The following is a 16,734-nucleotide window of genomic DNA, read 5'->3' as shown; positions in this document are numbered from 1 at the left end:
ATTGCGTTTCAGTTGTTAATGAATTGAAAATGTGTATATACGCTAATGAATGCATGATGCTATTTGAGTGAAGAAGAGGAGGATGCAGCAGAATCTCCCAAAAGAGAGAGAAATTAAGAAAACGTTTTGTTAATAAATATAAATAAATTAAATAATATAGGCGTGGAACTTTAAAGGAGACTTTAGATTCATCACAGCTTGAAAATGAACGGCTGAGATCATCTTTCCACTTTTGTGTGTTTGATCTCAAACTTTGAATTCCGCCTCTCCATGTTTTGAATACATCACATCTCTCTCTCCTCTTTATTTTCATCATCATCGTCACTTGGATCTGCTGAGCTGTTACTGTGAGTCTTTGTTGCCTCGTGCCTACGTTCCCTGTATTCTTGGATTTGATTCATCTCCTGCTTCTTAAGGTCACACTCAGACTTCTTCTTCAGTTTTTTGAATCAAAGATTAAAATTTACTCTTTGAAGGTTCGAGCTTTGAATCAAAGAGATCAAATTTGAAGGTTTGAGCTTTAAATCAAAGATCAAGTTTCACACTTTGAAGCTTTGAGCTTTGAATCAAAGGTCAAAATCTACTCTTTGAAGCTTGTCTTTGTTTTCTCTTCACAGCACACTGCCATTTCGATTTTAGTCAGATTTTGTTTAGACAAAATTCGAAGCTTTATTGTTTGTTTTGTTTTGGGTTCTTATTATCCTTAGTTTTGTAATTATCTCATCATATGAGTATTCTGTCTTTAAGCACATTGATGATTTTTTTTTCTGTTTGACTGTGTTTAAGTTTATGGTTTATTTTTATTTTTTTGTATCAGGCTATGTGGGCATTGTGCGAAAAGCTTACTAGGGATATGTAAAAGACACAACAAAAGAAACTGGCTTTGGGGTATATTGTACTGTTGCTTCTCTTGCTAAGTATGAAGCCTGAGATGAAAGCCCCCAATGTTACAGAAGGAGTGAAACATGGGTATGCTTCACTTCTCACTTCCTTTTCTTCTGTCAGGCTTTTTTTTTTAAGCCTTGACGTTGAATTGCGTTTTATTAGCACCATCTATTGAATTCCAACAAGACATTCTCAGGTTAATGTTGCTAGCTCTTTGTTTTGTGTTGAACACTTTCATAGGAGGACGTGTGGCCCTACAAGACGATCCACTAAAGGACAATGGACGCCCGAAGAGGTGAGTTCCTGTGAATCTCTCTGATTATTGCATTCTTTATTTATTGTGAATCAGGCAAGTTCTTCAATCAGAGATGTATTCTGGCACACTAGCTTAGCCTAATCGAACTGTACAAAAGCTACATTTGCATGTACTGGGTATTTGTTTCTGTGAAATTGCCTGTTAGATTAATTCTGTTTTTCTTGGACCAGGACGAAGTCTTGTGCAAAGCTGTCGAGCGTTTTCAAGGAAAGAACTGGAAGAAGATAGGTAAAACTCAAGTAGCAATTTTTGCTTCCTTCTTGTCCTACTTTAGCATTCCAAGGAGTTCAAAGATCATATCACCATTCCACTTTTGAGCTGTCATGTTTATTTGTAGTCTTTGATTATGATGGTGAAAGCATTGTGTGATTTAATTTGTTTCACCTTTTCAGCTGAATGTGTTAAGGACCGGACTGATGTCCAGTGTCTTCACAGATGGCAAAAGGTATTGAACCCAGAGCTTGTGAAAGGGCCTTGGTCCAAAGAGGTAGGTGGTGAAATTGCGTTATATGCTTTACTCAACTTTGGTCTACCTGGTGGTCTCATAACTCTTATTTTTTTTCATACATTCAAAGGAGGATAACACAATAATTGCTCTGGTAGAAAAATATGGTCCAACGAAATGGTCTACTATTTCTCAGCATTTACCTGGACGCATAGGAAAGCAATGTAGGGAAAGGTATATGCTCATAATCTCTACTTCTTTTACCATTTACTACTACACTTTTCTCTTTAAGTTGTGCTTGGATACACATGAACAAGTATTGTGGCTGATGTAGGTGGCATAACCATCTTAACCCTGGCATTAATAAAAATGCATGGACCCAAGAAGAGGAACTTACTCTTATTCGTGCACATCAAATTTATGGGAATAAATGGGCAGAGCTAATGAAGTTTTTGCCAGGAAGGTATATATATATCTTTTCCATGCGTCCAAACTTCATTAAGCGTTTATGTACACATTGTAGTATCTCCGATTTGGTTTAAGTTGCTAGTGATTGACTTGTTTGATTGTTGCACAACTTTTACTTAGACCAGATCTGAAAAGAAAGTTTCTCCTGCTGATGATTATGACATTTTCCTTCCTCATTCATAGGTCAGACAATGCAATAAAAAACCACTGGAACAGTGCAGTTAAGAAGAAGTTGGATTCCTACTACGCATCAGGTCTTTTAGATCAGTCTCAAAGCTCGCCACTCATTGCCCTTCAGAATAGATCCATCGCTTCATCTTCCTCGTTGATGCACAGCAGTGGAGATGAAAGTAATTTCAGGCAAGGGGCTGATGCTGAAGAATCAGAATGCAGCCAAGCTTCAACCGTTTTCAGCTGCTCACAGTCGAACAATGATTTGCTAGACGAGGTTAAACCTCCAAATGAAGAGTTCTACATTCCTGAATTGCTTTCAGGATTGGAGCAGCAAGTCTCAAACTCTCCATCTCATGCAGAATCTTACTGCCCTTCATTTGAAGATGTTAAAATTGTTGTCCCAGAGGTTAGAACCACCACAGCTACAGAGAATCACTTGCAGGGCGTGTCTAATAACGTTAGACAGGATCTCGATCTAGACTGTCCTCAGTTATTGACCAATAACATGGACGGAGATGAAAATAATGAAGCATGCCAAGCTATTCAAGATTCTGTCAGATTAAGTTATCAACCTTCTTTGCCAAACTTGGACACAAGTCTTCATCCACAACCTCAAACTTTGACTACGGACGTGGAGTGTTGTAGGGTTCTTTTCCCATATGCCATTAAAGATAATGGTACATCTTCTGGTGAGCAAGGTCAGAACATGGTTGACCCTCCAAAGGGCAAAGGAGAAGAAACACATGCTCATGAAACTGGAAACATTCCAGCTTTATCTTGGCATCAATCAAATTCTGAGAGCCTGGAGGGTCATAATGGTGTTACTTTATTATATTCAGCTGTGGAGGACTCAGTTTTACTCCATAATGATTCTACTCAAGGTTGTCACCTCCTTGGAGCTACTGCACTAGAACGTGAAACTGATACAAATGATGGACATCTGGCTTCCCATGGCAATGATGATAATGATGGCATCCCAGAATCATATATTACCAATGATTCTTTGAAGCTAGTACCTCTGAATAACTTTGCTTCTCCTTCTAGAGTGAACAAGATTCATTTCCCTATTGACGAGAAGCAAGCTGAGAAGGACAAAGGATCTCTTTGTTATGAGCCTCCACGGTTTCCAAGTGCAGATATTCCTTTCTTCAGCTGTGATCTTGTACCATCAAATAGTGACTTAAGGCAAGAGTACAGTCCCTTTGGTATCCGCCAGTTGATGAATTGTACAACTCCGTTAAGGCTATGGGATTCACCGTGTCGTCATGATAAGAGCCCTGATGTCAAAAGTTTCAGTGGTGCACCATCCATCTTAAGGAAGCGGCGTGGGGACTTGCTGCTGTCACCTATGCTTGATAGGAGAAAAGAAAAAATGGTCAAAAGTGCTAAGGCTTCCTCCTTGGCTTTAAATTTTTCAAGATTAGATGATTGCAATAAAAATAAACGTGCCTCCTCTTCCGAAGCCAAAGAGGATCCAAAGGAAACCTTGGAGTCAGGAGGAGTGTCTTCAGCTAAAATTGTAAGTTCATTCAAAGGGAACTTTCTGGTATACATATAATGAGTCTACTAGTTCACTTCTCGTTGCCTAACACATCATCTAGTTCATTGAAATCTCTTCTTGTTGGAACGTGGCAGTCTAGTTTGTTCAAGCACATTGCATCTAGTAATCTAATCTGTCTTTCTCCAGTATTTTAACCTTAAAAGCTTTAATCTCTCTAAAGCTGTTGCTTTCATCTGCACCAGGACCAAGAAACTCGTAGGAGTTTGGTTTATTATAATGATGTTGGAATGCAAGTGAGCTCTCCTGATAAAGCTGGATCTAGACTGGATAACAAAGTGAATACAGTGGCGAAAGATCCATCGGACCAACACGAAAGGTCATTAGCTAATATTCCAACTGGAGAAATCTCGTCAGAACCTCCATTCACAGCAGACGAGATTCCTTTATCAGTAATCTCAGGAATTAAAACCAACACTGCAGAGAGTAGTGTTGATATTGAAAGCTTCAGCATGTAAGTTTCTCCTTTCCTCTGATTGCTGGAAAGTATTATTCTAAGCTGTCTTTGGTTCCATTCGTTTCTAGATTTGATGGAACTCCGTTCAAAAAACTCCTTGATACCCCATCACCATGGAAATCACCTTTACTCTTTGGTTCTTTCTTGCAAAGCCAAAATTTGGATCCAGATATTACACTTGAGGTAATGTGAGGTGGATTAACTAAGAATGAAACTAGTTTCTGGATACTCTACTTGTTAGTTTTAGATTGGAGAGCGCTGCTGATGGACAAATATTCTTTCTTGCTATACTTTTATTCTCAGGATATTGGATGCTTTATGAGTCCTGGAGAGAGAAGTTATGATGCCATAGGACTGATGAAACACTTGAGTGAACACACAGCTACGGCATATGCAGATGCTTTGGAAGTCTTGGGTAATGACACACCTGAAACAATACTCAAGAAGAGACGGCTGAACAAATCTATTCAAGGGAAAGAAAATCAGCACTGGCCTCAGGATCAACTGGAAAACCGATCCCAGGTAGTCATAACATAACTCACTTCTTAACCAGTAGGCTAGCTACAAGAAAACTTTATCAAGTCTCTTCTCCTCTTCTTGGTCTAGCTTAATGTTGATAATTGAATCTTGAACTGGTAGAGATAAGAGGAATATCAGTTTTTGAGTTTATAAGTTGACTTACTCTGAACTAATACTGTGTGGAAATGCAGGTGGAGGGTCGTGCCTTGGACTTCAGTAACTGTGGGACACCGGGGAAAGCAAAGGTATCATCTGCTTCTCCAGGCAGCTACTCGAGCCCATCATCTTACCTTTTGAAGAGTTGCAGGTAGAAAAAAACAACATTTGTTGATAGACATTCATTCTCACCTTCAATTTTTTATTTATCATCCCATATATGTATGTCTAATGTCAGATTCACTCTCTCTGTCTAACTTTTTCCTTGTAATGTGTAGATCTTTCAACTCTGGACATAAAACAATTGATTAAATGGCGAAAAAAGTTACTTGTTATCTCAAGAAATCAACTTATAATTTCCATGAATATGTTTTGAACACAAATAAAAAGTTTAATTCATATAACTTGATTAGAGAACGTCCAAGTGGCATTTTTATTGGGAGGGATCTACTCTTTTAATGAAAGTTAATTTAACATGGTCTTGACCTCACCATACCAGGTCCATTTTTTTTGTTATCTAAGCCCAATTACCTTAAACTTAAAAGCGTATTGAAGAAACAGAAACCTTGAAAGCCAAGTAAACCATATCCGTTGTGAGCTCTCTAGAGCAACCCCATTGAAGAGTCTTAGGGGGAGATTCACACGCAAATCGAGAAAAAAAAATTATTATAATAAACGAGTCGCCATAGCGAAGACCTCGTCTCGCCACACTCCTTCCGCATGAACTCAGGTCGTTACTGTTTAGCGGCCCCACGCCACATGGCGGTCCGCTATTGGTCAGTTTATTTTTATTTTTATTTTAAAAAAAAAAAATCAAAAAAATAAAAAATAATAATAATAAAAAATTCAAATTATGCACCTCAACCGTGGTTCATTAATGCGCTTGCTCTAAAAGTTAAGAGATGCCACGATGATATTAAATATTTATAAGAAGTGTACGATCAAATTGCGTTATCTACGTGATTGACGCTCAAAAACACGAGCGTTTTCTGACCGACCACAGAGCAACGACCTAGTGATATACATTTGTCTGGTGAAATGTAACGATCCAAAAGAAACAAAGTGGATCATAGAGAAAAGTTCTTATATTCAATTAACACCATTTCAAAAGAAAGATAAACATACATGGTAGGTAGGATCATAGGAACCTATATAAGAATATAGAAAATACAGAAAGGAAATGAATAAATAATTTCATGTAAGTTGTTTTGAGAACTCGAACGTAATTTTTTTGTGTATTTAATTTTCATATTCTGCAATAAATTGAAAAAAAAAAACTATTTTTATGTGGTTGTTTATTTATTTTAAAAATAGTTAGGCAATTTAGCCAAACAATAATAGTTATAAATATTTTTAGTCAGTGGTGCGAAATGTTAAAAACAAAAAAAAATTAGTTAAATAATTTCAGTTAGTATATAGAAAATAAAAACCAACCAAAGGGAATGGTGGGTAAGAAAAAAAAAAATCAAAGGGCCTAACAACGAGACACGTTGAGCTTCATCGACCCGTCCATCTAACCTACCACACTCACTTCTCCTTTGGAAATTGCTATATTTTTTTTTGATAATCCAGTATCCGACCACTTTTGCGTGATCGACTAGCCCACCGGGCCTAAGCCCATGCCATTACAGGATTTTTAAGCGTCCACTTAAGGGCCTCTGGTTACGCGAAGTGGTCTGGAGGGCGAGAGGCAACTCATGTAAAACCCCTCGTGGTCGGGTGGTAAAAGAACCTCGGCTCGTGATGGAAATTGCTATATATTCTTGACATTCCCCGCCTGTGCAAAGAATAAACACAAAGCTCTATAAGAAACCCAATTGGTAGTGATCATGACGTTCAACTCCTACAGCCGTACCATCAACGGTGAACGCACGACCGACTACCGCATCCACATCAACAAATTAGTGAACGCACGACCGAGTTCAAGGAGTACCACAACGGCAACACCAACACTTACCGCACGACCGAGCTCATCAGGGAGAAGTTCATGCGCATGTGTACGAAATAACTACTGCCTACTCTCACTAATTTCCATTTGGCATATTTATTCACATAGTTAGTTACGTAATACTTGATTACTAATATAACAGCTGAGGTTGTGACCGAGACGAGGGCCTACGTAGCTTCTCCCCTGGCGGCCCGGAAGGACTTGGTTGTTGTGGAGGTCTCTAGTCAGGGAAGAGAAGCCACGGTGAGGACTATCAAGAAGTTAGGCCACTGCCACTCCACAGCCAACATAACCGACCTATTTTACGTCACCACTTGGGGCATCAACTTGCATGACTACGAATACCACCACGTCACCAAGATCATCGGTCTCCCCTCTTCCGTCAAGATGCACCACCATGGGAGCCTCTCCAGCGGCAGTGTCCTCCTTCGCGCAAAGCAATTCGCCGAAAAAAATCGTGAAGCTCGAGGTAGTAAGCATACGAAACATGATTATATGTACATAAAAGTTTGGTACTGAAAAGGAATGAATTTGCTGCAGGCACGCATAGAAGTTACAAAACATATATATGGAAATCTGAAATACAATTTAAGGAGTGAGAGAAGAAAGTTTATATACCTCTTCTCGAAGCACAGTAGTTGTTTTCAACGAATAAGCCACAAAAATTCCTGCAGTATTTGCAACAAAATAACGAGAAAATAAGAAGAAGACATACCATAACTTTATATTAAGACTAATAAAAAAAAAACACAAAGGATACATTCTAAAGAGGCTTTATTCATTAGGATGATAATAGTAAGCCCAGTTCTAGAGATAATGAAACTACAAAAAGCTAGAGACTTGACACTCACCTGCAACAAGATAAACAGATGACACAAGGAAGAGCATCATCGAAGGAAGAAAAAAGACAATCCAGTAAAAATCCACAGTTTATTGATCCGTCAAGTGAAAACCATTTCCATATACATTCAAAGTCCGCACCTTTCCCTCTCCGCAGAACGGCCTCCTCGGAAACACAATGCTCAAGCTGACGATCGTGCAAGCGAAGACGACAAAGCAAAGTAAAGACACGGAAGACATTACCGCCGGCCTCCGAAGCTTACCCCAGGCTCTATCTTCCTTCCCTGAGGCTCTCGTACTCCTGCTTCGGCGTAAACGCCTGACGCAGCGCGTCTCCAATGATCTCAAAGCTTTTTGAAGAAGAATCAATGGAGCAGGAGAGTTTGTTAGAGGAGCAAATATGGCGCGTAGCAAAGCGGTGAGAGGTAACTGCCGTCGGGCAGTGGCAAATTAATTACAGATAGGTCCCTCATCTTTTGTTTACATAAGAGCAGCATTAACCCAAATATCCAAATGGGTTTCTAATTTTTTTTTTTTTTTTTTTTTGGCCGATTTAAAAAAAAAAAAAAAAATTAAAAAAGAATCAATCGCAGGCCGCCACGTGTCAGTGGGGCCCGCGCACTGTAAAAAAACCCCACTACATACGTTTCTTATTTGGCTACATTTGACTTCCTTCTTCCTCGGTTTCCCCATTTTTGTGGTCCCCTCCCCTTCTAAAAACCTTCTTATATATCTGGTTAATGTTGCTCTTATCCAATTTTCCGATAAGAATGGTAACCACCAAAAGTTGATAGATTTGTTTCCTTATTGGTGGGTAATTGCAATCTGCAAAACAAAATTAAAAGAAATTAAGTCAAAGATATTGGACTAGTATTTTTCTTTTTTTTTGAACACCTGTTGTTATATTGGACTAGTATATACTTAGAAAATCTCTAATTTTATCTTTAAAAAAAAAAATAATAGAAGAAGTCAAAAATAGAAGAAAATCTATTTCAGATATTCTTTTTTTTTTTGAAAAAAATTAGGAAATGTATTTTTTACAATAAATATAGATGGATATTACTTTTTCAAATTGAGATTTATTTCTGTATAAGAAAAAAATATTGAGATGAATTGAAAGTAGTCTGAATGACATGACATCGTATGTTAATAATAAAGCTGACCAGCAACTTACAATAATAGGCATGGGACCGATTGGATATCCGGGCAATTTTAAGGTATCCGGATCCGGATCCTTATCCAGCGGATCCATAATTTTATTATCATTATCCGGATCCGGGATTCTCGGATATCCGGGTGTCGGATATCCTTCTAAAAATTGTAATATCCGGCGGATATCCGGATCCGAATTTGGATCCTTATAATAAATAAAATAATAATAATAATATATATAAAATATTAAAATAATTTAAAAATAAAAAATATATAATGTTTTTAATTATTTCTATGTATAATATTACAAAATTTACACAAAATTTACATATACTATTATAAAAATGAAAATATATTAAATAAAGTTATATATAGATATTACTATTTTTGAAATAGTTATTAATAAAACTTACGGATCCGGATATCCGGACTAAAAAATCAAGATATCCGGATCCGGATCCGGTTTTGACGGATCCAACATTTTATCATCTAGATCCGGATTCGGCCCCTCCGGATATCCGAATTTTCGGATCGGATCCGAATCGAATCTCGGATCGAATCCGGTTCTCGGATAAAAATCATAGGCCTATACAATAATGTCCTTTATTTATTTTTTAAATTTTTTGAAGGATTTTGTTATATGTAGTTTTAAAGTAAAATCATTTTCTAAAAATGTTTATATAACCGTAGTTATATTTAGATGTAAATATAAAAGTGAACGGGAAGTGTCAAAAAAAAAAGTGAGTGGGAAACGCTTTAAATAATAATAAAAAGATCTGATCATCCAAGAACACATAAAATTAAAAATTTAATAATAGAGGAACAAAAAAATAAAAAATAAAAAAAACAAATCTACTAGAAAAAAGAGAAAGAGGGAGAGAGGGGCGTGAATTCCTGAGGGAGAGATTCTTCGCCGGTGTATTCTCGTGCGTGATCTTACGCCTCCTGCTTCTTCTCAATTCGTCTCTTCTCTTCTCTTCTCCCTGGAAGCTTTTGATTTCTGGAGGTCAAAGCGAAGATGGTGAACGCTATGGTGGAGAGAGCGACGAGCGAGATGCTGATCGGGCCTGATTGGGCCATGAACCTCGAGATCTGCGACATGCTCAATAGCGATCCCGTGTATGTTCGCCTCTTCTGCTCCTCCCTCGAATTCCTTTGATTGATTGGTCCTACCTATGTTTGCTTATTAGTCTCCTCACAAATATTGAATCTTTCTACATCGAATTGAATCTCTGATTGCAGTAGCTTTAGAACACCTAATAATTCATGATTTATTTTAAAAATTAAAGGAAGTTACTTCCTTTTATATGCTTTTTTGAATTGGAAGAAGCTGATTTGATTTTTACCAAGGGGGTGGTTCCTACGTAATGTCTGAAACTGGTTGCTGTTTTTTTGCAGGCAAGCAAAAGATGTTGTGAAAGGCGTCAAGAAAAAGATTGGTAGCAGGAATCCGAAAACTCAACTTCTTGCCTTAACTGTGAGAGCTCCATGATTTTTGCTTTATTAACTCTGCCATTTAGATATATCTTGTTTTGTTTGAGTTACACACATAGCCTCAGTTCAAAGGATCCATGGGCAGTTGTCACACGAAGATTTTGCGATATACATGAGTAGCCTAACATGAATGATATGCTGAATATCATGTTAACGTCATATTCTCCTTTGTTTAGTAAACGATAGTGTATGTTCACTCATCATGGATTTGTTATGTTTTAGCTGCTTGAGACGATAGTGAAGAACTGTGGCGACATGGTTCATATGCATGTGGCTGAGAAGGGCGTTATTCATGAGATGGTCCGGATAGCTAAGAAAAAGGTGGAGGTTTTCTTCAAAATTGGTGTTCTCGGAAAAGTTAGCTCTATATCTCTATCTAATTCAAGGTATCTATTGATGTTATAGCCGGACTTTCATGTCAAAGAGAAGATCCTGGTTCTTATCGACACATGGCAAGAGGCCTTTGGTGGCCCTAGGGCCAGATATCCACAATACTATGCAGGATACCAGGAGTTGTTGGTAGGTCTACCGAAATTGTTTTATATATTTCCTTCACTAAAGTATTGCTTCTGACTATGGATGTCCTGTCTCTTTCAGCGTGCTGGCGCTGTTTTCCCTCAGAGATCGGAGAGATCAGCACCTGTGTTCACACCTCCACAAACACAGCCTCTGTCGTCTTACCCTCCAAATCTTCGTAATGCTGGACCTAGTAACGAAGTGCCTGATCCTTCGGCAGAGCCAGATTTTCCGACACTGAGGTAAATATCTTCTGTTACAATTTCACTGTTTCTAATTTGATGATTTTTTAACAAAAGCATTGAAAGATTTTGTTGGTCAATGAATGTCAACGTCCTTGACTTATCTGACAATTTTTTTATATACGTTTAGCTACTTTTTGTTCCACCTAAATGCATTAGCAGAAAGCAACCATAGTTGTAAGCCTAGATATTGGGTAAACCAAAGTTGAGATGTGAATTTTTTAGCACATTTGAGATGTGATTAGAATCAAGAAAATAACCACAATTAAGTAGTCTCTCTCTAGTTTTTGTAAAACATTAGTGTAGTACTGGAGTTTCAATTTTCTTTTTTTCGTTTTACTTATTGTGAATGTATGTTAGGATCTGGCGTCTGTTTGCTTCTTTATTTTAGGACGTAATGCATGCCTTTGTTGCTCAGTATATGTTGCTTCTCAATATTTATTCTGTTGTATATCGAAATTCTTTTTCAGTTTGTCGGAGATTCAAAATGCAAAAGGCATCATGGATGTGCTTGCGGAAATGCTAAGTGCAATAGAGCCGGGAAACCGAGAGGTAAGACGATTTACCTCCAGAGAAAGATGCCTCTACCTGTTTGCAAGTGTTGAGTTGGTGCAAAATATAATAGAAGAACAGGATTATTTTTCGGGATTGTTTTTGGAAATTGCGATTGTGGAGTTAATTATTTTTGTATCATATACGCGATCATATCAGGATGACCATCCTTCTTTTTTGGACTTCTTTAGGACCTTAAACAGGAGGTGATGGTCGATCTGGTGGAGCAGTGTCGTACATACAAACAAAGAGTGGTACATCTAGTCAACTCATCTGCGTAAGAGCTTTTTCTTCTCTCTAGTTACATATAGTTTTCGAACATGTTTCATACTAGTTATATTGCTTTGACGGCGATGAGATCTCTCCTTTTATTATTTTTCTGAACGCATACATATAACCCACAGATGATGTCTGTTTGGAGGCCCAAAGAATCTAAGTCTACTTGAATAAAACAACCATCGTTGATTCTTCAATTTATTGTTTGTAACCATGTTTAGCTGGTTAGGTTCTGTGTTATATTGAAAAACATAGAGATACTGGGGAAGCATTCATGGGTAAAGAGAGAACCCTATTAAGAATATCTCAAATCCACACGTTTCGGAGTTATTGCTGTGAAATACTTACGTGGAATAGTCCATTTGACGAGAGTTGCGTGTATGCCTTAGAGCCTAGCGTTTATCTGTAATATTATTTACCTCGCAACTTTGTTTTCCAGGGACGAGTCTCTGTTATGTCAAGGCCTGGCGTTGAATGATGATCTGCAGCGGGTCCTAACCAGTTATGAAGCAATCGCTTCTGGAAATCCTGGAACTTCTGTTCATACCGAGAAGCCCAAGTCTGACGCAGAAAAGTCCCTTGTAGACGTTGATGGTCCTCTTATCGATACTGGGGACGGCAGTAATCAGGCGAACGGGTATGCAGTACCAAACTTTTCATTCATGCACCCAAGAATTTCTTATATATCACCAATCTTAGCTGCAAGATTAAGCCTTCTGTTTGGCTAGCTTACACGTATAAATTATTACAATCTTGGATGCGAAAACTACAAGTTAATGATGAAGATGAGAGGAACCTTTATATAATCATTATTATATAAACGATACTGATTTGTCTCTTAGCAAGAAGAAACTGGGGTTTCGGACCAATTGACCTGGTAAAAGCTTTTTGTCTGATTTAAATAGCTTCTGATTTCTACCATGTCCAACAATTTTTGCAGAGCCACATCAAGCTCTGGTAACGGGATTCTAAATCAGTTGGCCCTCCCTGCACCGCCTCTAGCTAATGGTTCAGCCAATTCCAAAATAGACCTCCTCAGTGGCGATGATCTTGCCCTTGTTCCTGTTGAACCTCAACCATCAGCAAGTCCGGTCGCATCAGATCAAAATGCACTTGCTCTTATCGATATGTTCGGAGACAACACCAATAGTCCAAGTCCTGCAACTGCACCAACTGGAAGTTCAGCTACCCAGAGTATCCCTTTGAATCCTCAATTGCACCAGCTACCAACTAGTCAAGCTGGAGAAGCTGGATTACAACAATCCAATGGATTTCCTCCTCATGGTGGTTATTCGCAGTTTGAGCAGCCATCATACGGGCAAGGGGCCTCTTCTCCCTGGAATAGTCAGCCTGCACAGCAGTTGCAACAACCACAGCACCCATCTTATGGTAATATACCTCAACTTTTGAGACATGCTAACAAGAAAGCATTTCACTTTTTAGATTCGGGAGAATTAGCTAAGTGTGTCTCAAGTATAGACCTTAACTTATGGTAACTTTGTAAATGTGAAGAAGGTGCGCAAGACAGTACGGCATTTCCACCTCCCCCATGGGAAGCTCAGCATCAAGACTTCAGTCCCCCTGCAGAGTCAGGAAGTCCGTTTTCTCCTCAAATGAATCAGACACAAGTTGCCTACACACATGCTCAACAATATCCTCAGATGCCGCAAACCAGCCAACCGTTTAACAACAACAGTCCATACCCTCAAATGCCTAGCGGTATGTACATGCAACAGCCAATGCCAAACCAAGCTCTAGGGCAAGGCTATCCACCCCAACAGCAACAGCAGCAGATGATGATGGCTCAGTTCTATGCCCAACAGCAACAACAGCAGCAACATGCGTATGGCAACCAGATGGGAGGATATGGATATGGTTATAATCAACAGCAACAAGGAAGCAGCCCATATCTTGAGCAGCAAATGCATGGCATGTCCATCAGAGACCAGGCGTCGCATCAGGCACCACCATCATCATCGTCTTATCTGCCTCCAATGAAACCAAAGAATAAACCAGAGGATAAGCTATTTGGGGATCTCGTCGACATCTCCAAATTCAAGCCTAGTACAAAACCTACATCCGGAAGAGCTGGTACCATGTGAAAAGAAATCATTCATCGATTCATGATTTATGAGTATTCATCTCTCTGTCTTCTTTACTCAGCTAACTCTGTTGCTTCGCTTGTTCTTAAGCTTTTGATCAATTTGATTTGACACTCTTGGGAGAGACATACATATTCATAAATCTACATGTTGTCTTCTTTCTTGCTTATGATTATGACGGGTAATGCATTTGTATATTTGTAATCACAAACCCTTTCTAGTGCATACCAAATAACATTTGCAAGTTGCGGTTTACCTGGAGATACCATTTGTAGGACCTTTTCTGGATACATTTCGTTTTTACAGACTCCATTTTATCAGTATAGATGTCTTTACTATCAGCGATGTTGATATTGGCTTAGTGCTCCATTTAATTTCCACCAAATCTAAAATCCCTCAAATTTTACAGAACCCCTAATCCAATAAGCCCCGTAATTGAAAGTTTAGCGGTAGTTTGGGTGGGGAAATCTTGATCTATGCAGTCTCTTGAGAATCTAAGATGGTGCTCCTATGAAGTTAAATCTAACATAATGACATCTTCATCTTCCAAATACCACAATCTTAAAAATATTCAGCCCAAAAGACCATGAAAGCGTCAACGGTAAAAAACTAAGATGTTACCTATACAGTATATGTTACAAGGGTAAAAAGGTAAGATGTTACCTATGAAGTATATGATATACTTCCAAAACATTTGCTGAAACAAAAAGCTGTTACTACCCTAGCTATCTAAAACATCCTACTTCTAGCTAAACTCCATGTGATACTCGAGATCATGCCCGGGTGAAACCATTCCTGCGTTCTGTTCCAACATCATCATCAATCATCATCATCGTCCTCATCGTCGTCATCATCATACGCTGCTGCCAGGGACAAAACTTGGTAAATGAAAAAACGAACAAAAATGACGATTTTGGACATAGTGGCGGTCGGTGGTGAAGAATTCTAATATATCAGAGTCAACAATCAATATTTTCTTGCATATCAAGACATATGATAGCAATTTTTATATTTTTGAATCTTAAAAGTTTAATTATTTTTTTTTTAATTTTTGATCTTTTGAATTTTAAGATTTAAAAAAAAAAGTTGAATTTTTTTTATAGTTTTTCTGATTTTCAATTTATTTAATTTTATTTATTGTTATATTATTTTATTAGTTAAAATATTTTTTTTGTAGAAAAATTGTTAGATTATCTAATTCTTACAAATGAATAATACTGATCATAGATAGGTAAGTTAATTCCAATGTTTAATATGTATTTTTTGGGTCAAGTTTGATATGTTATCAAAATTAATTTTATTATTTTGAGTGTTAATTTAAAATACAGACTTTTGTGATTTTCATCATTAAAAATGAACTTTTTCCCCTTTTGATTGAGTGTTCAAGAAGCTAACAACTCTGAAACTAATGGGCCGAATGCTTTGGTGATGGGCCAATAACCCAAAATAAACTAATTTTAAACATTCAAACACAAAAGAATAAAAAATACCAGTCTTTTGTTTCAACCCGCCAGAGACGAGAGAAGAGAAGAGAAGAGGAGAGCAGAGAAGAAGAGTTGAGAGATATCTGCAACTTCTTCTTTTCAGGTATGAAAATCTGTCTTGGATATCTTTCTTGAACTTATCTTTCAAAATCTTCAGAAATTTCTCACCCAATTATTACTTGATCTTGTAGATTTAGAAGGTTTTTCAGTAAATCTGAAGATTAGTGTTTGCGATGTGATGTTAGATTCTGATAATCACTCTGTTTGATCATTCAAACATCATGAAAGCTTTAGATTCGATGTGATTTCTTCTCAATATACCATATTGCTATGATTCAGTTGGATGATCGTGTTTTCTTGAACTTATCTTTCAAAATATTCAAAAATTTCCCAATTCTTATTTGATCTTGTAGATTTAGAAGGTTTTTTGGTAAATCTGAGGATTAATGTTTGCGATTTGATGTTAGATTCTGATAATCACTCATTCCTCACCAGTCAAACATCCTGAAAGCTTCAGTTTCGATCTGATGTCATGTGATGTCTTCTAAAAATACCATATTGCTAGAATTAGGGAGGAGATCTTGGTTATTAGGTGTTCTATTACCCTAATTGGTTTTGCTTCTTTGGTTTACTATATCTTTGGACCTAATTACACAAATTACATGATCACATCATCATTTCTCATATTGATAATTAGGCAAACATGTCATCCAAGTTGGACAAAGCTATTCTAATTGGAAGTTTAGGCTTTTGCTTCAAACATTCCACGAATGAGCAAGACAGTGTAAACTACATCAAAGAGAAGCATGCTGGTCTTTTTAATGAAGATTTGATAAAAACATGTTTATCATGTTTTTGATGTTATGAGCAAGACCAAGAAGCTTAATTCGGGCAAGGTATATTATATTATTGATGATTAAATTCCTTTGTGTATAGTTATATTGAAAATCACATGATTACTCATATCTGTTGATCAACAGACGAATTAATTTCTGTATAGTTATACTAATTACTAAGGAAGATAGTGTAAGCTACATAACAAAAAAATATTGTGTACTTTTTGAAGAAGCTATGATCAAAAGAGTCTTTGTTATTATGAGCAAGATCAATCAACATTTATTGTTATATCACATATTGATAATCAGTCTGA

The 16,734-nt window shown here is 37.5% G+C and overlaps 2 protein-coding genes across 7 annotated transcripts; both read left to right on the top strand.

Moving 5' to 3' along the window:
• Positions 1 to 137: 137 nt before the first annotated feature.
• On the top strand, positions 138 to 5,313 carry LOC106375331 (transcription factor MYB3R-1). 5 transcript variants are annotated; one of them, XM_048745202.1, is made up of 14 exons: positions 138 to 347; positions 477 to 572; positions 818 to 969; positions 1,126 to 1,180; positions 1,372 to 1,429; positions 1,594 to 1,688; positions 1,777 to 1,880; positions 1,981 to 2,109; positions 2,298 to 3,807; positions 4,032 to 4,300; positions 4,372 to 4,486; positions 4,607 to 4,825; positions 5,014 to 5,129; positions 5,257 to 5,313. In XM_048745202.1, exons 3-14 carry the CDS (start codon positions 920 to 922, stop codon positions 5,288 to 5,290), a joined length of 2,754 nt encoding a protein of 917 aa, XP_048601159.1. In that variant the 5' UTR covers positions 138 to 347; positions 477 to 572; positions 818 to 919; the 3' UTR covers positions 5,291 to 5,313. The 5 variants fall into 5 exon arrangements, with proteins under 5 accessions (XP_048601159.1, XP_048601157.1, XP_048601161.1 ...); XM_048745200.1 differs by having other exon boundaries at positions 202 to 416; XM_048745203.1 differs by having other exon boundaries at positions 221 to 416; positions 512 to 572.
• Positions 5,314 to 9,732: 4,419 nt separating this feature from the next.
• On the top strand, positions 9,733 to 14,355 carry LOC106375330 (TOM1-like protein 9). Of its 2 annotated transcripts, none has more exons than XM_013815209.3 (10): positions 9,733 to 10,037; positions 10,317 to 10,395; positions 10,635 to 10,733; positions 10,818 to 10,931; positions 11,010 to 11,170; positions 11,641 to 11,722; positions 11,914 to 11,999; positions 12,438 to 12,635; positions 12,939 to 13,387; positions 13,514 to 14,355. In XM_013815209.3, exons 1-10 carry the CDS (start codon positions 9,937 to 9,939, stop codon positions 14,098 to 14,100), a joined length of 1,956 nt encoding a protein of 651 aa, XP_013670663.2. In that variant the 5' UTR covers positions 9,733 to 9,936; the 3' UTR covers positions 14,101 to 14,355. The 2 variants fall into 2 exon arrangements, with proteins under 2 accessions (XP_013670663.2, XP_013670662.2); XM_013815208.2 differs by having other exon boundaries at positions 9,737 to 10,037; positions 13,511 to 14,355.
• The last annotated feature ends 2,379 nt before the right edge of the window (positions 14,356 to 16,734 follow it).

The sequence above is a fragment of the Brassica napus genome, chromosome C1 (assembly GCF_020379485.1).
Source record: "Brassica napus cultivar Da-Ae chromosome C1, Da-Ae, whole genome shotgun sequence".
Taxonomy (NCBI): Eukaryota; Viridiplantae; Streptophyta; class Magnoliopsida; order Brassicales; family Brassicaceae; genus Brassica; species Brassica napus.
This window is presented reverse-complemented; position numbering and strand designations above follow the sequence as displayed.

Excerpts from the sequence above, each read along its gene's own strand:
- LOC106375331 (XM_048745202.1), top strand. The coding sequence starts at position 920 with ATGAAGCCTGAGATGAAAGCCCCCAATGTTACAGAAGGAGTGAAACAT. Across the intron at positions 970-1,125 it reads ACAGAAGGAGTGAAACATGG|GAGGACGTGTGGCCCTACAA; the intron begins GTATGCTTCACT and ends ACACTTTCATAG. Across the intron at positions 1,181-1,371 it reads GACAATGGACGCCCGAAGAG|GACGAAGTCTTGTGCAAAGC; the intron begins GTGAGTTCCTGT and ends TTCTTGGACCAG.
- LOC106375330 (XM_013815208.2), top strand. The coding sequence starts at position 9,937 with ATGGTGAACGCTATGGTGGAGAGAGCGACGAGCGAGATGCTGATCGGG. Across the intron at positions 10,038-10,316 it reads ATGCTCAATAGCGATCCCGT|GCAAGCAAAAGATGTTGTGA; the intron begins GTATGTTCGCCT and ends GTTTTTTTGCAG. Across the intron at positions 11,723-11,913 it reads TAGAGCCGGGAAACCGAGAG|GACCTTAAACAGGAGGTGAT; the intron begins GTAAGACGATTT and ends GGACTTCTTTAG.